The 22,477-nt window shown below is 39.4% G+C and overlaps 1 protein-coding gene across 1 annotated transcript in view; it reads left to right on the top strand.

Moving 5' to 3' along the window:
- LOC138071585 (dedicator of cytokinesis protein 11-like) overlaps positions 1 to 22,477 on the top strand; it is a 153,320-nt gene that overhangs the window by 121,956 nt on the left and 8,887 nt on the right. Inside the window, exons 11-15 of the mRNA XM_068963100.1 lie at positions 5,159 to 5,265; positions 13,198 to 13,320; positions 16,198 to 16,210; positions 17,938 to 18,042; positions 18,566 to 18,711. Of these exons, the coding sequence (XP_068819201.1) occupies positions 5,159 to 5,265; positions 13,198 to 13,320; positions 16,198 to 16,210; positions 17,938 to 18,042; positions 18,566 to 18,711 (494 nt within the window). The remainder of the gene's footprint in view (positions 1 to 5,158; positions 5,266 to 13,197; positions 13,321 to 16,197; positions 16,211 to 17,937; positions 18,043 to 18,565; positions 18,712 to 22,477) is intronic.

Consider the following 22,477-nt stretch of genomic DNA (forward strand, 5'->3'; position numbering starts at 1 on the left):
CTCGATGGACGCGAGTCTGAGTGAACTCCGGGAGTTGGTGGTGGACAGGGAGGCCTGGCGTGCTGCGATTCATGGGGTCGCAAAGAGTAGGACACGACTGAGCGACTGAACTGAACTGAACTGAAACACAACTAATTAAGGTTTTAGGTGTGTCTTTCAGATATATTAGCTGAATATTATCTCATCTTTTCAATTAGTAGAAATTTGAAATAAGAGTTTTATGTCTACTAAGTAGAAACCTACACCCATTAGATACTGAAGATAGTTAACTATATTAAAGTATTTCCTTAGAATATTTTCAGAGGGGCAAAAACCTTAAAACTAAGCAAAAATCAAGAACTATTTGTCTCCATTATCAGTTCTTAAGCTTTAGAATTATAACTCTAGGATTGGAGAAAATAGGAACTGAAATATACAAATTTGCTGTGAATTTTTTTAGACATTAGCTTGAGGCAGCCAGCCTGAATAGCAAACAATGTGACATGTTTCAAGAAGTGGAAACAGTGCTTTTAACCGATCGTTGAAATACTGATTTTACAAAACCTTCAAGGGTTGTTGTTTTTTTGTTGTTGTTTCTGAATTTATCCTTCGTAGAAATCAAAGAGCCCTTCTCTGTGTAGGAAAAAAGGATGTTTTGCATTTTAACAAAAGTAATGTTAAATCTAGGAGAAGTTTACATATTTATTTATAGGTACCATCTATTTTTAAGCCTGGAAAATTCTACTCACTTAAACTAGAAAATCTTATTCTGAAATTGTTGCAGTAGTAAATCCTTAGGGTTTCTCTCCCTTAGCCTCTTTGATTCCAATGATCCGAAACACCTGATTTTGTAAATTTTGTGATTAAAGTATCATAGTCATGCCAATGTAACCACGAGTGTTAAAACACAAGTTAAAATCTTAATCTGTTAACCTGTCTTCCAGTCTGAGAAATCCATAACCTAGGTAAGACCTGGATATTCACAGAGTAAATAAAAGTACATTTGAGTCCAGGACTGACAGAAAAAATTCCATTTACACTTAAGACAAACTTATTTATCAAAAATAATAGAGCAATTGTAGAACCCTTTGCTGTCTATCAAATATCTTTTATGATTAAAACAAAATCTCTGACATATCAATTGCCCAAATTTTTCAGTTTTCTCAAATTCTATGCCATCTCTGTTGAAGTCATCATAAAGCTTTCTTTTTGATCAGGATGGAATGAAACACTACAGCTGACGCATTGGAGACAGATGTTCGCCTATTTAGAGTGTTTAAGGGAAAAACTAGTTTGTGCCATTGGGTGGTGGGCTGAGTGAGCCAAGACCTGGTCCCCGGGCATCCCGAGGGGACCGCAGAACAGCAGAACGCGGCCATTTCTGGATCCTGCTTCTCAGGCTTCAGGCGCTGAACTGAAAGGCAAGGTGGGGAGAGAGGCACAGCGCGCCCTGCCTCACCCCCACCCGCAGACTTCTTTCAGCCAGAGTTCTGGCTCTTTGTACCAGAGATCTCAGGGATCACATTTTCTTCCCTTTTCCTAAGTTACCTCTAAGCGGTGATAGGAGGTGTTAGTTACTCCCAGTCCCCAAAATACGTGATCAAAAAACGGATCTAAATTTCCTTACTTCTACTTTGTCTGCAAACCTCAACATGTTCGAGGTGTCATTCTCTGGAGACTAGCCTCCTGTACCTCTTCCTCTTGTCTTCCTGAGACAGTGCACAGCTGTTTCCCCCAGGGTAGACAAGAATCAAGTGTGCATTCTTCCACCGCCACACAGCATCCGAGATTCAGCAAAGTTTCAAGCCTGTAGAGCTCCTCCATCACCCCAGGAAAAGGAATCTCCTTTCCCATAGAGTCTGTTCTTGTCATGCCTTATAGGGTAACGTTGGTCCTTTTCCCAAGTCTCTACACCCGGGATCTGACAGCTTCTGTTCTGCGTAGCTTTTCCTTTCCTCAGTTCCTTCCCAGTTACAGCCTTTCCCCTTTAGCCCTCCACCTGGGGCTCTTATGTGCTAATCCTCTTCTAACTAGCAGTCTTATTTTAGCAAGGGTAGCTTTCCCACCCTCCCAACTCTCCTCCACTTTGTTCACGGGACCATTCGTGCTCAAGGTAGTGGTCTAGTTGGACACTTTGCATCTTGCTCGCCCGAGGATAACATTAGGAAAACAGAAGCCACAGCTCTGAAGGGCAGAATCAGGAATCCAGGTCACATTCCAGAAAGATTTAAAGCAGACCCTTTAAGACCATGTGACATAATGGTCCATAGGGCTGGAGAAGAGCCCTCACACACATTTACACTGGCCTAAATTTAGTAACTTGTTTCCTCTGAAACAAGACTAAAGGGAATCAAAGTTTTCCCCAGGCATTTTGAAGACCCACAAAAAAGAGTCCTCTTATCATTGGATAGTTTGGTGGGTGTTGATAACTTAAACAAGGACATATATATTTATATATATGCATATGTGTGTGTTCGTGTATATATATGTGCTTGTCTATTTGGAGATCAGGCATAGGAATCAACATAATGCATTTAGCAAGAAGAGTGGACTCTGAAGCTGAAAAAATCCTTTAGAGTACACCAGATGATGTAGACCAGAGAGTCCAAAAGTAGCTCTCAACCTGTTTGTTTCTGGCAGGAACCATAGTTTACCCTCCCTCTACTTGAGATACACCTTGAAAGACCCTTTCCTGAGATGCTTTGGCCCCTTTTTATCCTCTCCTGAATCCTGGCCTTTTCTGGAAACCCTGGATGTGGGAATCATTTCAAATAATAATATCCTCAGAGTAGACAGAATTTTTCCCCCAGTCATGGATGTAGCTGCCTGAGCCCTTCAGGGGGTTGACTCTTTTCTTTGTTAAGGACGACATTCTTTACCTGTTCTCGAGTTTGGGGGCCCTCTTCCTTAACTGCCTAACTAACGTTTCACTTCATGAATCAAGTGGGATGTTTTCTACTAAATTTCAAAAAGTTCTCGCGATGCACTGCTACTCAACGAGTGTCCCATAGACCAAGCCATGTGACCCTTTTCCCATCAGAATGCTGAAGAATCTCAGTATGAGGTTTGGCTTTCTTAAAGCTTCCTTCTTCCTTCTCCAGCCTCTAACACCAGGAAGCTTACCAAATATTTAGTCGTGAGAACATCATCATTTCTAAGCATCACTATTGGATTGTAGAACAGTAGATGGCAAAAGCTGTTTGTCCCCTTTGCGACCAGTGATTTTCTACTAACTGGCAGCTTCTGTTATAAGGAGACTGAATTTTCCTTGAAAGTGACAACCCACTAATATAGGGGTAAATGCAAGCACAGCAAGATTGTTTGGACATGTTCCTAAGTGCAAAATCTGTAGGGCAACCATGTGGCCTTCTATCCCCAGACTCTTGTTTGATGGTAACAGTTTGGTCCACAATCCTACAGCAATAGTTTTCAGCTGGGGCTCACTACTTAACCTCCCAGTCGTCCAACTGCAGTCACTATACCAACTGCTAGCAATTATTTAATTTTATCTTCAGAAACCTAGTTTACTTATTGGTAGCTTTGGTAAAACAAATTTATTAAACACTTGTTGTATGTTAGGTACCGCTCCAAACACTTTACATTTCATTGAGTTCTTATAAGTAGTTCTTATAAGTCATCTGTTTTCCAGATACAGTCCTAGAGAGAGAAACATGTCTAAAATCACACAGTTAATGATAAAATTGGGTCTGTCTAAGTTCAAAAGCTCTGGTTGTTCCAGTGCCCCATCCTGTTCTCTGAGGATCCCTTATCCCTGGCATCTATTTTATTTCCTGTCTCTCTTTACAAGCCCTAGGGCACTTTTCCAATTCTCCAGTAAAACTAGGAACTAGAGATGATTACAAAAGCTCATTCAATGTTTACCTGAAAAGTACACGCCCTCTTTGTTTAGGTGACAGAAGATAAACATACACAGGATCAAAGTGTTAATAATTTTTAGACTATATTCAGTTCAGTTCAGTCGCTCAGTCGTATCCGACTCTTTGCGACCCCATGAACCGCAACCCACCAGGCCTCCCTGTCCATCACCAACTCCTGGAGTTACCCAAACTCATGTCCATTGAGTCGGTGATGCCATCTAACCATCTCATCCTCTGTTGTCCCCTTCTTCTGCCTTCAGTCTTTTGCAACATCAGGTTCTTTTCAAATGAGTCAGCTCTTCGCATCAGGTGGCCAGAGTATTGGAGTTTCCAGGTTCAACATCAGTCCTTCCAATGAACACCCAGGACTGATCTCCTCTAGGATGGACTGGTTGGATCTCCTTGCAGTCCAGGGGACTCTCAAGAGTCTTCTCTAACACCCAGTTGAAAAGCATCAATTCTCTGCACTCAGCTTTCTTTATAGTCCAACTCTCACATCCATACATGACTACTGGACAAACCATAGCATTGATGAGATGGACCTTTGTTGACAAAGTAATGTCTCTGCTTTTTAATATGGTGTCTAGGTTGGTCATAACTCTCCTTCCAAGGAGTAAGCATCTTTTAATTTCATGGCTGCAATCACCATCTGCAGTGATTTTGGAGTCCCCCAAAATAAAGTCAGCCACTGTTTCCCATCTATTTGCCACGAGGTGATGGGACCAGGTGCCATCCCAGCAATCTTGCTTCCAGCCTGTGCTTCCTCCAGTCCAGAGTTTCTCATGATGTCAGCCGGGTGACAATATACAGTCTTGACGTACTCCTTTTCTTATTTGGAACTAGTCTGTTGTTCCATGTCCAGTTCTAACTGTTGCTTCCTGACTTGCATACAGGTTTCTCGAGAGGCAGGTCAGGTGGTCTGGTATTCCCATCTCTTGAAGAATTTTCCACAGTTTATTGTGATCCACACAGTCAAAGGCTTTGGCATACTCAATAAATAGATCATGTCAGGAAACTTGTACTATACCAAGCATTGCAGATGAGGGATAGTCAGAGAATGAAACTTATTTGTAAGTACCTTGAGCTCATCATTTGGGGAAAAGATTGGTAGGATATTAGTAGATAGATATAATTGGTTTAAAAAAAATTTTTTTTAATAACAGAAAATTGCACTTATGACTTTGTTCCTTCCCAAAAGTATGTGTTTATTTTCTAAGGATAGGTAATCCATGTAAGTCTGTCTTTCATTTACAAAACACTTTTAAAAAGTAAATTTGCTTCACTGCTTTTTATTTACACAGAATTATTCCCTAATGGATGTTCAGCCTTCAAGAAAATTACTCCCAACATAGATGAAGAAGGAGCAATGAAGGAGGATGCTGGAATGATGGATGTCCATTATAGTGAAGTAAGACTCCAGGGCCTGCATTGTCAGTTAGATAAATGTAACTTCTTTAAAATATTTACATTAAGAAATTATTACAGCTCACTTAATTTGAAAGGTAACTAAGGGTTGATGGGACCTCCTTGGTGGCTCACACGATAAAATGTCTGTCTACAACGCAGGAGACCAGGGTTCGATCCCTGAGTTGGGAAGATCCCCTGGAGAAGGAAATGGCAATTCACTCCAGTACTATTGCCTGGAAAATCCCATGGACAGAGGAGCCTGGAGGGCTACAGTCCATGGGGTCGCAAACCATCGGACACGACTGAGCGACTTTGCCAAACTTTGCCAAGGGTTGACGAACTATAAGGATTAAAACTACCCAGGGATCAGATGTCCGTTTTTGAAATGTGGAGCCCTATCTCTGCAACGGTTCTTTCTGTCTGGTTTTAGAAATGTACCATGTATCATCATCCAATCACCTTCCCAGTAACCAGATCACAGGTACGTACTTTGAAGACATCTCCATAAAAAATGGAGTTCACAATGTAACAGCTGAAGAGAGGAGGCTTCCAGGTGTTTTAAAGATGGAAAATTTCTGCTCTGAGCTTCATATGGATAGTAAACACCTGAAGTTGTCACTCGCTCAGTAAGGCTTTGGACTTGGTGATCGAAGAGGTATAGAATAATTAGATATGGCTGATCTCTGACCTCCAGAGTCTACCTAAAGAGACAACCCACCTACACAAAATGGAGAAAAGCAAGACAGTGCCATTTGAATAATACAGACAACATGCAGAGTCAAAGGTGAGAGGTAGCTTTGGGCTGAGGAGAGTTAGGACTAGAGAGAGGTTTAAAGAACGAGGATATCCTGAAGTCGTTTCAGCAGCAGCGGAGAATAGCTGGGATAAAAGGGAAGAGGTGGGAAAGGGTAAGGCGAGTTTTAGGGGGCAGAGTAAATGGATCATTTTGGCTAAGCCATTGGGTTCTCATAGGAAAGAGCAGTAGAGGAGGTCTGAATTGGAGAAACTTTGAATGTCTGGACTTTATTGATTAGAATGTTGAATTGCTGTCAAAGGTTTTTGAGCAGAATAATAATAAGATGAAATGAAGCAGGAGGAAAGGTTAAATTGGTGGTAATGTGGGAAATGTATTGGAGGTCGATGGACGGCAGCTGGGGGCAGAAGCTGGAATGTGGGCTGCCCTAAGTGTCCAGTTGTGAAGCAGCCAGGCCTAAACCCAGCTTGTGACAGGTTCAGGGACCACTGAGGAAAAGAGGAAGACTTGCCGGCTGTGTAGAAGAGTCAAATGTAACACTGAGATTTCAGGTTTGGATATTTATAGAGAAATGATGGATGGATGATTTTACAGGGAAGGTGATGAAGTTCATGTTTTGATGAGTGTTGAATTTGAAGTATCAGTAGAAGGTTATTGAAATGGAAACAACATCAGGTCATTAGACATTAAGAATTGAATCTAAAGAGAGAGATCAGGGTTGTGGAGCTACATCTGGAAGTCATAGCTGTGTGAGAAGCAAAGCATACTGATAATGGGAGATAATATAGCAAGTGAAGACCAGAGAACCAAGAACTGAATCACAGTGACGTTCACATTTAAGGAATGTGAAGACCAAACAGAGAAACAACAAAAGGAGGGAGACTGAAGTGCTTGCAGGCCCACAGAAATGAATTTTTTTAAGGTAGTATTAAGAAACATAAAAAGCAGCAGTTTAAAGTGATAGACACACACTTTGTACTCTATGAAGTGTATTTTTTAAATATAAGCAATTTCAAGCTAGCTCTGGTTCATTTCGCTAAAATGATCTATGCCTAGAAGCTTTACCTCCTACCCCTTTTTTTTCTGCCTACTACTTCTCTATGACTCTCTCCTCAGCAGTATAACTAGAGGCACAGATGTAGAGAGCGGACTTGTGGACACAGTCGAGGGAAAGAGAGGATGGGATGAATTGAGAGAGTAGTATTAAAACGTATACCTGACCATATGTAAAATAGACAGCTAGCGGGAAGTTGCTGTATACACGGGGAGGTCAACCCTGTGCTCCGTGATGACCTAGAGGGCTAGGAGCTGGGGGTGGGAGGGAGGCTCAAGAGAGAAGGTACACACACACACACACACACACACACACACACACTTAATGACTGACTCTTGTTGTGTGACAGAAATGAACACAACATTGTAAAGCAATTATCCTCCAATTAAACAGAAAAAAGATTCATAAGAGTAGGAGCCCGTCTAGCCTCAAAAATGCTGGAGTGGGTTGCCATTTCCTTCTCCAGGGCCTCTTCCCGACCCAGGGATCAAAACTGGGTCTCCTGCATTGTAGGCAGATTCTTTAGCGTCTGCACCACCAGGGAAGCCCCAAATGATTAGCACATAGTATGAAATCAGTAAATATTTCTTTAGTGAAAAATAATAAAATAAAGATAATAATACTATCCTGGTCACTTCACAATAAACATGAAGGTTCTTTATAAGTGATTAGGTGGTACGTAAATGTCAGGCTTTATGACTGACCAACTGGATAGTAAAGTTGGCTTTTACTCCCAGAACTTAAAAGACTTGATGTTTAAAACGTGTTTGCTGGATCAATTAATCATAACCGAGAATCAGATCCTTGAATTTTAATCCCAGTTCATTGCTTGACTGTGAAGCCTGGGGTAAATTAATTCATTTTGGGGGTTTTAGTTAGACTTAGATGATTTTCGTGTAAGATCTCCAGTTTGTGTGGGCTCAGAGCAGGAAGACTCCAGGGCGTTCACGGGAGATAAATGGATTAGCACAACTGCAGTTATGTCCTTTTTTCCAAACAGCAGCTTCAGCTTCGTCATCGAAGTGGCCTTAAGCCTGACCCTTTTTTTGTACTCCAAGGGAAAGTAGTAATATGTCTCATTAGTCAAGAACTATAATCAGTTTCCTATGTAAACACATTTGTTGGAACTCTTTTGTGTTCTACAGTAATAATTTATATGTGCTTTTCACATATAAATATGTGAAATATGATAGAATCATATTCTCCATAGTGCCATTTTATGTTTCAGTTTATATAATAGGGCTTTTTCCTCGTGCCCTAGCCATTGGAAAATAACTGCCACTGATTTACAAGTTTTATTGAAGTGAAAGATACAAACTATTGTTCATTTAGTGGATTCTTTAAGTAGGTGAATTAAGCCATTAGTAATTTAGTTTGTTTTTAAGACTGCATTTCTGACTTTTGAGTTGAAATAGTTTTAAAGATAAATTAGTATACAGTAAAAGGCACACATATTAGGTGGACAACTTGATGGATTTTGACAGTTGTCTACAGCCATATAACACCGTGGTAACACATTGTCACGAGAAACCAAAACGTAGAACATGTGCATTAGCCCAGAAAGTTCCATTGCCCCCATTTCCCGTCAGTCTGCCTGGCCCCAATATCTGATGTAGATTACTTTTAACAGTATTTGGTGTCATAAAAATGAAATCATTCAGTGTCTACCTTTTGTATCTGCCTCTTTTGGTTGGCAGAAATTTTTTGAGATACATCCATGTTGTGGAGTAAATCATAAGTTCTTCATGGCTAAATATTCTATTCTCTCGATATAACATTTTAAAACCCATTCTCCAGTGGAAGGATTTTGGATTGCTTCCAGTTTGGGACTGTTATGAATAAGGCTGCTTTAAACATTCTTATCTGTGACCTTTTATGGGCATATGCTTTACTTTTTCTTGAGTAAATACCCTGCTGGTTCCTCGGGAAGTTTCATATGTAACTTTATATGAAACTGTCAGTTTTTAAAAGAGGTTGGGCCATTTTATATCCCAACAATGGATGAGAGTTCCAGCTGCTTCACTTCCTCACCACCATTAGCTGTTGCGAATCTTTTCGTATTTTTGCCATCCTAGTAGACAGGAAGTGGTATCTCACTGTGTTTTCATTTCTATTTCTCTAATGCCTAATGGTGTTGAGCATTTTTCACACGGTCTTGGTCTTTCATTTATCTTTTGTGGAATGTTTGTTCAGTTCTTTTGCCCATTTTAGAAATTACATTATTCTTGTTGTTGTTGTTGATTTATGGGGGTTATTTCTATATTCTGGATATAAGTCCATCGTCAGATATATGTGCTGCAGATTATTTACCAGTGTTGGATTCGTTTATGTATTTTCTTCACTAAGTCTTTTATTGAGCGGAAAGTTTTGGTTTTGATAGAGTCCAATTTACTTTTTTTAAATGGTTTATTTCTGTGTGGGGGTGGGCTGGGGTGGGGGTGTATATTTGGTCTGAGAAATCCTTCCTTACCTCGAGACTGTGAAGATATTGCCTGATATGTTCTGCTATGAACTTTCCTGCTGAGTTTTATGTTTCGGTCTATAGTCTCTTTAGAATTCATTTTTGAGCGTATAATGAGATAGAAGTCAAGATTCATTTTTCATAGACAGGTATTTTACATAGGCCACACCATTTGGGGAGAAATAAATCTTCTTTCACCCCTGGTGAATTGCTTTGGCACCTTAGTTAAATTTCAGTTCTTTATATGTTTGTGATCTATTTCTAGACTCTGTTTCGTGCCACTGATCTATTTGACCATGTTGATAGCAATATCACACTGTCTTGATTGCTGCAAGTTTGTCAGTTATGGAATAATATAGTGTTAGTCCTTCAACTGTGTTCTTTTTCAAAGTCACTTTGGCTATTCTGCATCCTTTGATTTCCATATAGAATTTCAGATTATCTTTTCTCTTTCCTCAAAATAGCCTGCTGGAAGCTTTGTCGAGCTTTTGTTACATTTATATATCACTACGTGGAGAATGGACAGCTTGAACAATACTGAGTCTTTCAATCAAGTCTTGTTTAGGTTTTTAATTCCACCCAGCAATATTTTGTGCTTTTTCAGAGTAGAAGTCCTTTTCTGGATATTTTGTTAGATAGTGGATGTTCTGATGCTACTGGAAATAGTATTGTTTGGGTTTTTAATCTTATTTTTCAATTTGTTGTTGCTAGTATCCATAAAATGGAGAAGGCAATGGCAACCCACTCCAGTACTCTTGCCTGGAGAATCCCATGGACGGAGGACCCCGGTAGGCTGTGGTCCATGGGGTCGCTGAGAGTGAGGACACGACTGAGCGACTTCACTTTAACTTTTCACTTTCATGCGTTGGAGAAGGAAATGGCAACCCACTCCAGTATTCTTGCCTGGAGAATCCCAGGGACAGAGGAATCTGTTGGGCTGCCGTCTATGGGGTCACACAGAGTCAGACACGACTGACGCGAGTTAGCAGCAGCAGCAGCAGCAGCAGGAGCGTACATAAATACAGTGATTCTATATGTTGATCTTATGATCTGCAACCTTGCTAAATCCTCTTACTTGTTTTAGTAGTTTGTATATTCCTTAGGATTTTCTACATACACCATCATGTCATCTGCACAGAAAGATAGTTTCATATTTCCTGATCTCTTTCCCTTCTCTCTTTCTTTCTCTCTTGCCTTCTTACACTGGCTAGCACCTTCAGCACAATAATGAATAAAAATGATAAGAGCAGAAAGTTTGTCTTGTTCCCAAATTGAGGAAAAGAGTGTTCAGCCTGCAGGTTTTTAATAAATGTTCTCTATCAGATTGAGAACAATCTCTTCAATTCCCTGTTCTGGGTGGATTCTTTTTTAATATTGCAAACGGATATTGAATTTTTGCAAATTCTTTTTCTGCAACTATTGGTAGACATCACGTGTTTTCTCTTTTAGTCTGTTTACGTGGCTCTTTCTATTTACAATGGATTTTTTCCTTATTGTAAACCAACTTTACATTCCTGGGACAAACATTACTAGTTTTTAATAGATTCTTTTTTTTATTTCCCCAGAGTTCCTCCTTTCTACTATTGATAGAAAATTTAACTATTAAATGTTAATATATAGATTATTCAAGTAGCAACATTTAATGAACATCTATTTACTACCACCCTGCTAGTGACTGAAAAATACAATATAATAAATATGTTGTCCCTACACTTAAAGAGTCACAGCCTACTTGTAAAGTCAGATACGTATATAACGGGCAAGTATAGTGATAAATATCCACCCAACGTAGTATCATAGTAAGAAAAATAGGCCTCTTGTGTCGCTACTCTGTGTTAATCAAGAGAAGGATCCTGGAAGAGGTGAAATCTAACTTTTCTTACAGGGTTAACTAAGTGAAAGGGATTAAAGGACACGAGGGTACAGAATGGACAAAGGCACAAAGTTAAGACAACACCATGGTGCTTCCGAGAAACTAATAGTAGTTCATCACTGCTGGACTTAAAGTACAAGGCTAGCTTGAGGAGTGATGATTTCATAAACTTTCAGCCAGATCACTGCAAACCTTATGTGTCAAATGAAGGAATTTGTCCTTAGTTCTGCAAATGATGGGGAGCCGTGAGATTACAAGGGAAGAGGGATGTAGTCTGGTTTGGATTTTAATCAAAACCCTATGACAGATGTGTAGAGGATAGATTTGAAAGTGCCAAGGCTGGAGGCAGGAGGATCTGTTAGAAAACAATAATGACATCTTGAACCTTAGCAATGAGTGTAGAAATGGAAAGGAAGGGTCTTATTTGAGAAATATTTAGGAAGTGAAAGTGGCAGAACTTGACGATGAACTGATTAGAGGATGAGTCAAGACTGAGAGTGTATTAGTTTCCTAGAGTTGCCATAACAATGTACACAAACTGGGTGATTTAAAATAATAGAACTTTATTGTCTCACAGTTCTAGAGTCCAGAGGTTGGAAATCCAGGTGTCAGCAGGGCCCTGTTCCCTCGGAGACTCTGGGTAGCAGCCTTCCTTGCCTCCTCCTAGCTCTGATGGTAGCTGTTGGTCTTGGATTTCCTTGGCTCGTAGCGACATTACTCCAGTCACTGCCTCTGTAGTCACATGGTGCTCTCCCTGTTTGTCTCTGTCCTTTTGGAGTAAGGCTCACCCAGTAAATCACTGCTGCAAGTAAGTCACTCCAGTATGACATCAACTTCACTCATCATTATCACCAGTGACCCTGTTTCCAAATAAGGTTACATTTGGAGGCAGTGAAAGTTAGGGCTTCAGCGTATCTTTGTGAGGGACACAGTTCAACCTATAACCAAGAGTAAAGTCAGAAGTGCTTGTAGTTTTCTAGTTCAGAGTCTATAGGATATGACCCCTGGCTAGGTAGGAAGTGCAAGGGAAAGAGCTAGTTTAGAAAAAAGATGAATTCAGAATTGACTACAGGACATACTTTAAGAGCCATTGTAGCAGTCACTTCTATAGGTCTGAAATTCATCTCTTTAAGATAGAAACAAACTGTTCAGACTTATGAATAGTATGAGTAATTGGCATCACCCTTTCATTGTTGGGAACATGAGATGATGGTTGTTTTATAGAAGCTGTTATTATGGCAAAGAGATCTCTCTCTTGAGGTATTATATTATCATTCTCACTAGTTTTAGAACCAACAGTTAGGAAGGAAGCATTGTTGACCAAAATCACATCATTTAATGAACACTGATGCAGCAGCTTGAAAACTGTGAAATTCCCTTAAGACTCTATTAACTGTGTGTAAACGTAATTTTAGTAGGAAGCAAAAATCATGGACATTTATATGCTGAGTGAAATTTACCCTGTTAGACATTTAATATCTTCAGTTTGGAAAATACTTCTCAACATGTTACCATGTGTAACTATGATTAACATCTTGATTATATGCAAAACCAAGGAAATAGTAGTTTACTATTGTCAATATTCATTTCATACTTTCAAGAATGTGGTTTCAATACCAAATACTTTGAGTATGTCTTTTAGAAAATATGGTCACAGAACAATACTCCTTCTGTACATTTCCTTAAATGTAGTACATTCTGTTTTTTATTCCTTTGAAATAGTTCAAATTACATTTGCCCAGAGCTCTAAAAGTATCTCTAATTCCTCATTACATATTTTTCTCAATGCAGGAAGTTTTGCTGGAGTTGCTGCAACATTGTGTGGATGGCTTATGGAAAGCAGAGCATTACGAAGTAATTTCTGAAATTTCCAAGTTGATCATTCCAATTTATGAGAATCGTCGAGAGTTTGAGGTAAGTAACTGATATGTTTGCATCATTTACCTATATATTTTATTTTGGTCTTAAGTTGCTATCTTTAAAAAACACTGAAATGCACTAAAATTAAAGTCCTTCCTTATATTCATTTAAATTTTCCAAATGAAATTAAGGATGCAATGTTTAAAATATGTATTAGAATTAACATTATGCCAGTTGTTCCTACAGCATTTTTACTAGCAATCTCCCCTTCTCCACTCATGGCAGAGAATAATCCATGTTGTCCTCACTAAAAGCAAAAAGCTACTGGATTTCCATGATGTCTGGGAAGAGATATAGGTGTAATTCTATGCTTTCCAATTTAATGGTGAGACTAAAGTTGCTAGCAGATGACAGTAGCGGAGATAATAAGTTACTAGGAATTACCCTTTTATTTCATGCAAAGATGGGCTCGATAAAGGACAGAAATGGTATGGACCTAACAAAAGCAGAAGGTATTAGAAGAGCTGGCAAGAATACATGGAAGAATTGTACAAAAAAGATCTTCACGACCCAGATAATCATAATGATGTGATCACTCATCTAGAGCCAGACATCTTGGAATGTGAAGTCAAGTGGGCCTTAGAAAGCATCACTACAAACAAAGCTAGTGGAGGTGATGGAATTCCAGTGGAGCTATTTCACATCCTGAAAGATGATACTGTGAAAGTGCTGCACTCAATATGCCAGCAAATTTGGAAAACTCAGCAGTGGCCACAGGACTGGAAAAGGTCAGTTTTCAGTCCAATCCCAAAGAAAGGCAATGCCAAAGAATGCTCAAACTACCGCACAATTGCACTCATCTCACATGCTAGTAAAGTAATGCTCAAAATTCTCCAAGCCAGACTTCAGCAATACGTGAACCGCGAACTCCCTGATGTTCAAGCTGGTTTTAGGAAAGGCAGAGGAACCAGAGATCAAATTGCCAACATCCGCTGGATCATGGAAAAAGCAAGAGAGTTCCAGAAAAACATCTATTTCTGCTTTATTGACTATGCCAAAGCCTTTGACTGTGTGGATCACAATCAACTGTGGAAAATTCTGAGAGGGATGGGAATCCCAGAACACCTAACCTGCCTCTTGAGCAACTTGTATGCAGGTCAGGAAGCAACAGTTAGAACTGGACATGGAACAACAGACTGGTTCCAAATAGGAAAAGGAGTACGTCAAGGCTGTATATTGTCACTCTGCTGATTTAACTTCCATGCAGAGTACATCATGAGAAACGCTGGACTGGAAGAAACACAAGCCGGAATCAAGATTGCCGGGAGAAATATCAATCACCTCAGATATGCAGATGACACCACCCTTATGGCAGAAAGTGAAGAGGAGCTAAAAAGCCTCTTGATGAAAGTGAAAGAGAAGAGCGGAAAAGTTGACTTAAAGCTCAACATTCAGAAAACAAAGATCGTGGCATCCGGTCCCATCACTTCATGGGAAATAGATGGGGAAACAGTGGAAACATGTCTGACTTTATTTTTTGGGGCTCCAAAATCACTGCAGATGGTGACTGCAGCCATGAAATTAAAAGACGCTTGCTCCTTGGAAGAAAAGTTATGACCAACTTAGATAGTATATTCAAAAGCAGAGACATTACTTTGCCAACTAAGGTCCATCTAGTCAAGGCTATGGTTTCTCCTCTGGTCATGTATGGATGTGAGAGTTGGACTGTGAAGAAGGCTGAGCGCTGAAGAATTGATGCTTTCGAACTGTGGTGTTGGAGAAGACTCTTGAGAGTCCCTTGGACTGCAAGGAGATCCAACCAGTCCATTCTGAAGGAGATCAGCCCTGGGATTTCTTTGGAAGGAATGATGCTAAAGCTGAAACTCCAGTACTTTGGCCACCTCATGAGAAGTGTTGACTCATTGGAAAGGACTCTGATGCTGGGAGGGATTAGGGGCAGGAGGAGAAGGGGACGACCGAGGATGAGATGGCTGGATGGCATTACGGACTTGATGGATGTGAGTCTGAGTGAACTCCGGGAGGAGGTGATGAACAGTGATGCCTGGCATGCTGCGATTCATGGGGTCACAAAGAGTCGGACATGACTGAGCGACTGAACTGAACTGAAATGAACTGAGGAGCTTTTCCAGTTTTGTCTGCCACATAAATCTTTGATCAAGGGGAATTACTAAAGAACAGTAGTACAGCTGTTACCACCAGCACGCAACAGGACTTTTTATATTCAAAAATCTGAGTCTGTATCATAATTTTTTACCCCTGCTATGCTGGAAAGGGGTGCTTTAAGACTTAGCCATTTTTAAAAGCAAAGCAATTTATCCTTAAACATATGTAGCAAGTAGTCTTTCATTGTTTAAGGGTCCAAGAGTGAAAAAATACATTTAATGTTATCTGTGTAGTGTTCTAATCTCTTCTCCACATTGGCTCTTATCAAACTCACTTTTTCTTCCTGGGTTCTGGGTCTTCCTACTCTTTGCCCTGCTTTTGCTGTATATGGGGACATGCCTTAAAAGTCATAGTGGATTTCAAGTGATTATATTAAAAAGTGAGTTAAGTAATGAAATCTATGTCCTGCTGATGACAAACAATAGCTTATGAGACAAGACAAGAATTGGCATTGCTCTTTCTGTCAAAGCATTGCCTCCTAATAACCTTTGTAAAAGTTCCAAAGTACCTACTCTCTTACTCTTAGGTTGAAGACCAAGTTATTAGAAACCCAGAGAACATTTTGCTACTCACTTGACTAATAGGGAAAAAGAAAAATATATATTCCCTACACATTAAAGGAAACAATAGATTCTATTGGGGAGCTATTCCTATTTCCTTGTAGAGAGGCAAGGGTCTGAATAGATTCCGAACCATCCTGCATGGGATGAAGTAATTTTTCAGTGTTCCTTATAGGGTGGGCTGAAGAGTCTCAGCCACAGCAGCCATTAAGGAAGGAAAGCTTCCCTCAAATTGACTTCAACTGCAGAAGACAGTATGGAAAGAATGTGAAAGAAAGAACATCTGCTTCTGGGCTCCCCTTTTAGCATTGAAATGAAATTCACCAGCATACAGTGAACCGTTTTCTAGTTTGCAGTTCGGTGGCATTTAGTGCAGTCTTAATATTATGCTCCAACCACCTGTCTCTAGTTTCAAAACATTTTTATCATCCGATGTAAAACTCAATCTCCTTCCAGGAATCACTCTTCACCCCCTCCCTCACCCCACCGGTGACCACTAATCCGCTTTCCGTCTATGGATTTGCCTGTTCTGGACGTGTCATAAAAAAGATGAATGCAAGATGTGAGCTTTTGTGTCTGGCTTCTTTTACTTAGCATAATATTTCGAGGTTCATTCAAGTTGTAACCTATATCAGAACTTGATTCCTTTTTCATGGCTGAATGATATTCCATGGTATGGCTACATCAAAATTTGTTTGTATGTTTGGGTTTTTCCGCATTTGGGCTGTTAGAAACAGTGCGTTCTAAACAGTTATTATAAGTTTCTATGTGGGCATGTTTTTGTTTATCTTGGAAAAATACCTAAGAGGGGAATTGCTGAGTCACAGAGTAATTCTATTAACTTTTGAGAAACCACCTAATTGTTGTCCCTTTTATCTTCCTACCAGCAGATCTGATTGGCAGTTGTGTTTGGGGGTTCTTTTTAGAACCTAGTGAATGTGGCATCCTAGTGAATGTGAAATGGTGTAACATTGTGGTTTTGCTTTCTATTTCCTTAATGATTAATGATTTTGAACAGCTTTTCATGTCTTTGTTGGCCATTTTTATATAGTCTCTGGAGACATGTCTATTCAGGTCCTTTGCTCACTTTTTTTTTTATATATATATATTTTTTCACTTCAATACTGTATTGGTTTTGCCATACATAGACATGAATCCACCACAGGTGTACATGTGTTCCCAACCCTGAAACTCCCTCCCACCACCCACCCCATATCATCTCTCTGGGTCATCCCAATCTTTGCTCACGTTTAAATTGGGTTGTTTGTCATTGTGTTGTTGAACTATGAGAGTTCCTTATATTTTTTGGATAAGAAAACATCAGATATGTGATTTGCAAACATTTTCTCCTGGTCTGTATGGTGTCTTTTCACATTCTAGATAATGTTTTTTACATAGTACATTCCCTTTTCTGAGTGTGTAGAAGAATATATTTTTTGGAAGTGTCCGTGAACTTGTTATAAAAGCATTCCTCACTCAGGCTTTTACTGTTTTTTTTGTGTCTGCATTTTACTTTCCGTTTCTAAAGTGTTTGCATGATCGTTTATTCCCATCTTTCCACTTTAGGGCTCAAGCACACCATTTTGCTTCTTTTTCAGCTACAATAATTCAGACATGAAGATAAAAGTAGTCAATAACACAGTGCTTTTAATGTATATACTACCATTGAGATATGAATGACATGAAGCATGATATTTAGAATTATAGTGTTATTTGACCATTTTAAGCTCTACCCTCTCACCTAAACTTGTTGAGGCATTTTTTCTGTGACCATGGGAGAAGGGACTGCAAATGACCCCACCAAAACCATTTTGAAAAGGAAATGGCGTTGCTTTTTTCCCCTTATGCATTTATTGTAGACATTTCATAACTAACCAAAAGATAAAGCTAATTTGTTAATTCTCATATTTTCGGAAACTTACTCAAGTTTATAGAACTCTTCATGGAGCTTACACAAAAATTTTGGAAGTTACGCACACAAAGAAAAGACTTTTAGGCACCTTCTTCAGAGTTGCCTTTTATGGCCAAGTAAGTATACTTTAGTTCAAAAGTTGCTTGCCTTTTTAAACATTCACCTTGAATTATTAGGTTACCATAGCAGCAGTTACTGGTTCTAGGGTTCTGTCTGGGTAAAGCACCTGTCCCAACAGCAGGTGTGACACTTTTCTGAGTGTAATGTTCACTTTGGTTTCCATATTTAGTCCACGAGGGCAGAGGATAGCATATAAGATTTGAACATTTCCTTCAGTTTCATTTTCAGTCAGGCTTCTTAAATGTTTCTTTAATACCTAGTACTGAAAGTTTTCAAATAAAAATCAGGTAAGTAGGCAAGTGATGAAAAATTGAGTGTAAAAACCTTCAGGCAAATGATAAGCTCATATGACTGTGAGTTTGAACGTTCTCATTTATTTCAGGTACAATATATGTACGTGGCTTCTAGAACTATTATGTAAAATTTAGCAAATACATTATTTCAGATTACTTAGTAGATGTTCTCTACATGCTGCATTTGCTCATAATGCTTATAAAGTATTCTATGTTTAACTTTATAATAGTCTTTTTTGAAGAAGAGGATGGAAAGGAGTACATCTATAAAGAGCCAAATCTCACCGGCCTCTCAGAGATTTCCCTGAGACTTGTTAAACTTTATGGTGAAAAATTTGGTACAGAGAATGTCAAAATAATTCAGGATTCAGACAAGGTAACATGCCCTGCATTTTGAAATCATTATTTATTAGTTCCAGATGTGGCACATTGCTTCTGACTTTTTCCTTTTTTAGCTGGTGGAGGAGAAGAAGGGGAAATAGAGTCTTTCCAGATCCTAAAAGAAAGGACAGGGGCTTTGGAATCAGAGAGAAGGATTCAGATCTCCATTCTCTGCCACTTACTAGCTGTGTGACCATGGGGAATATACTTAACCTCTCTGGGCCTCATTGTTCTCATTAGTAAAATGAACTGAATAATAGTGCCTTCCTCATAGAGTGTTGCATGAATTCAGTTCAGTTCAGTCGTGTCCTACTCTTTGCAACCCCATGGACTGCACCATGCCAGGCTTCCCTGTCCTTCACCAACTCCCGGAGCTTGCTCAAAATCATGTTCATTGAGTCAGTGATGCCATCCAACCATCTCATCTTTTGTCATCCCCTTCTGCTCCTGCCTTCAATCTTTCCCAGCATCAGGGCCTTTGCCAATGAGTCAGTTCTTTGCATCAGGTGGCCAAAGTATTGGAGTTTCAGCCTCAGCATCAGTCCTTCCAAAGAATATTCAGGGTTGATTTGCATTAGTATGGACTGGTTGGATCTCCTTGCAGTCCAAGGGACTCTCAAGAGTCTTCTCCAGCACCACAGTTCAAAAGCATCAGCTTTCCTTATAGTCCAACTCTCACATCCATACATGACTACTGGATAAACCGTAGCTTTCACTAGATGGACCTTTGTCAGCAAAGTAATGTCTCTGCTTTTTAATATGCTGTCTAGGTTGGTCATAGCTTTTCTTCCAGTGAGCAAGCATCTTTTAATTTCATGGCGGCAGTCACCATCTGCAGTGATTTTGGAGCACAAGAAACTAAAGCCTGTCACTGTTTCCATTGTTTTCCCATCAATTTGCCATGAAGTAGTGGGACAGGATGCCATGATCTTCATTTTTTGAATATTGGGTTTTAAGCCAACTTTATCACTCTCCTCTTTCAATTTCATCAAGAGCTCTTTAGTTCCTCTTCACTGTCTGTCATAAGGGTGGTGTCCTCTGCATATCTGAGGTTACTGATATTTCTCCTGGCAATCTTCATCCAGCTTGTGCTTCATCCTGTCTGAAATTTTGCATGGTGTACTCTGCATATATGTTAAATAAGCAGGGTGACAATATACATCCTTGATAGTTGTAGGGATTAAATTACTCAATGTATGGAAACTGATTAGAGTTCCTGATATATAAGAAAGCATTTGATACTAACAGAAACTAGCATGCTCAATAGAAGTTAGCCATTATTGTTAATGTTGTTGTGCCGCATGAGTGTCAATTTCATACTTTATGATTAAAATCATCTTAGGTGGGACTTCTCTGGTGGTCCAGTGGGCAAGAGTTTGCCTGCCAGTGACGGAGACACAGGTTTGATCCCTGGTCCAGGAGGATTCCACATCTGTGGGGAACCTAAACCTGTGCGCCAAGCTACTGTGCCTGCGCTCTGGATCCTGGACACCACAACTAGAGAGTACTCCCAGCTCACTACAACGAGAGAAAGCCCACACAGTGCAGCAAAGAAGATCAAATGCAGCCAAAAATAAAAATAAATAAATGCGATTTTTAAAAGAAAAATCATCTTATGACACACCTTTCACTCTTAAGATAGCCTTAGTTCAGTAGTTATATTGGCAGTGATGTAGGTTTAGGAGAGATGCCTTGATCTAAAGATGATCATACCCACTGGACCCTGCCAAGGCAAGGATGAGAAAGGTTCCAGCAATGAGGCTGTTTCTTAGAAACACATAGTTCCAGATAGACAGAATTGAGGAAGAGCACAATGGGAATGACTGATTGTCCTTAGTCACCATGGGCACGTTCAGGATGAGAGCTGATTTTTAAGGTAGGAAAGACCTTTAATACAGTGCAAGATCTGCAGGCCCCAGAAATACATACGGAGTGACTGTGATGTACATGGTGCTCTGCAAAACACTCGCAGCATTGCCAGAGTGAAAAGCCCTTGGCGATGGTAAAGACACTTCATTTTCTACCATGAAAATCATTTCTTCACTTTATAAATTTAGCTACAACTTATGGAGATGATTTTACCTTGAACATATGCCTTGGACGTTTAAAAGTACGTATACTGACAGGCCCAGAATTCATGAATATTTGGCAAAACCACTCTGCTGCTTATCAGTTTCCGTCTTCTGTGTTGTTTTATTGAATTAAGACCATAGAGAAATTTCTCTTTTGTAGCCAGCAAGTTTTAGGCTTGCTACCACACTATTGATAGTATAAATGGAAAGTTATTAGAAAGCCAGGCTTGCAGAAAAACATGCAGTTTTCTACTTTATGCTGCCTCTGAAAACCTAGCCAACAGGCACTGATGAGAAACCACCATCAGGCAGCTGGACTCCTGACCCTCTTTGTAAACACAATATTTCAGTCACTCTTCATAGGCAACAGAGAAAAGACGCAGTTGCTACTTTTAAAATCCTTCTTCTTTCTTAGTGTGTGAAGTTAAAATTTAAAACAGTCTTTCACTTGCCAAAGAACTAAATCTGCTTAAGGGCACAAACAGGTTAAAGAACAGTGGGCAATATTTTCCAGTATTCTAAATGTATGTTTTATTGGATCCAATAATTTTGCATTCAAGATTTTATCTTGTAGATGTACACAAAGATGTACGTTTAGGATGTTTATTGCTATAAGGTTTATATAACAAAAACCTGGAAACAATCTGTGTCCATACTGTTAATGAAATGGTACTACCCTCACAATGGATATAGGTAAACTACCTAAAAAATGTATAAGTATTGATACGAACCAACCAAGATTCATTCTTGAGAGAAAAAGGTGAGATGCAGACATTATGGGCAGGATGATTACATTTGTGAAAACTGATGTTTACATACACTCACTTGTGTCTGCTTAGGAAATTTCTGGAATGATGCAAAGTTGCTTTTTAATTTACTTATTTTAATAGGAAGATAATTACTTTACAATATTGTGGGGTTTTTTTGCTATACCTCAGTATGAATCAGCCATAGATGGAATGATACAAAAGTGTTAATAGTTATCCCTAAGGAGATAGACTAGAGTCTTACAGAGAAGAAAAAACATTTATTTTTCAAGTGTAGCCTCATGTACTACTTGAATGTTTTACCATATACTTTATTTTTTATAAGGTTAAAATCAGTCTTGACCTCTTTTTATTTCTTTTCTATGTTTTGTCTTAGGCAGATAATTAACTTCAACTATTTCCTTAGGTTTCTCTGGAGAAATCTAGATATTTAATGGGAAAGAAAAGAAAGAATTTTTGAATTTAGGCTTTTTGGAGAAGTTTTAAAAGCTACTAAGAAAATTTCTATCCCTGTCACATGATTGAATACAGTGTTTGCTATGGGTTTTCCACAGTGGCCCTTGGTCAGATTGTAGTCATTGCTTGTATTCCTAGTTTGTTGAGTGTTGTCATTATGAAAAAGTGTTAATTTTGTCAAATGCATTTTCTGCATTGTTTGAGATGATCGTGTTTTTCTTTTCCTTCATTCTGTTAATGCAGTGTATTGCTTCTTTTGTTGCAGAGCGTGGGCTCTAGAGTACATGGGTTCAGTAGTTGTGGTACAGGGGCTTTTTTAGTTGTGGTGCCCTGGCTTAGTCGTCCTGCAGCGAGATCTTAGTTCCCCTACTGGTGATTGAACCCACGTCCCCTGCAATGGATGGAGGATTCTTAACAACTGGACCACCAGGAAAGTTCTGTACACTAACAATATTTTAATGTAAAG

The sequence above is a fragment of the Capricornis sumatraensis genome, chromosome X, assembly GCF_032405125.1.
Source record: "Capricornis sumatraensis isolate serow.1 chromosome X, serow.2, whole genome shotgun sequence".
Lineage (NCBI taxonomy): Eukaryota > Metazoa > Chordata > Mammalia > Artiodactyla > Bovidae > Capricornis > Capricornis sumatraensis.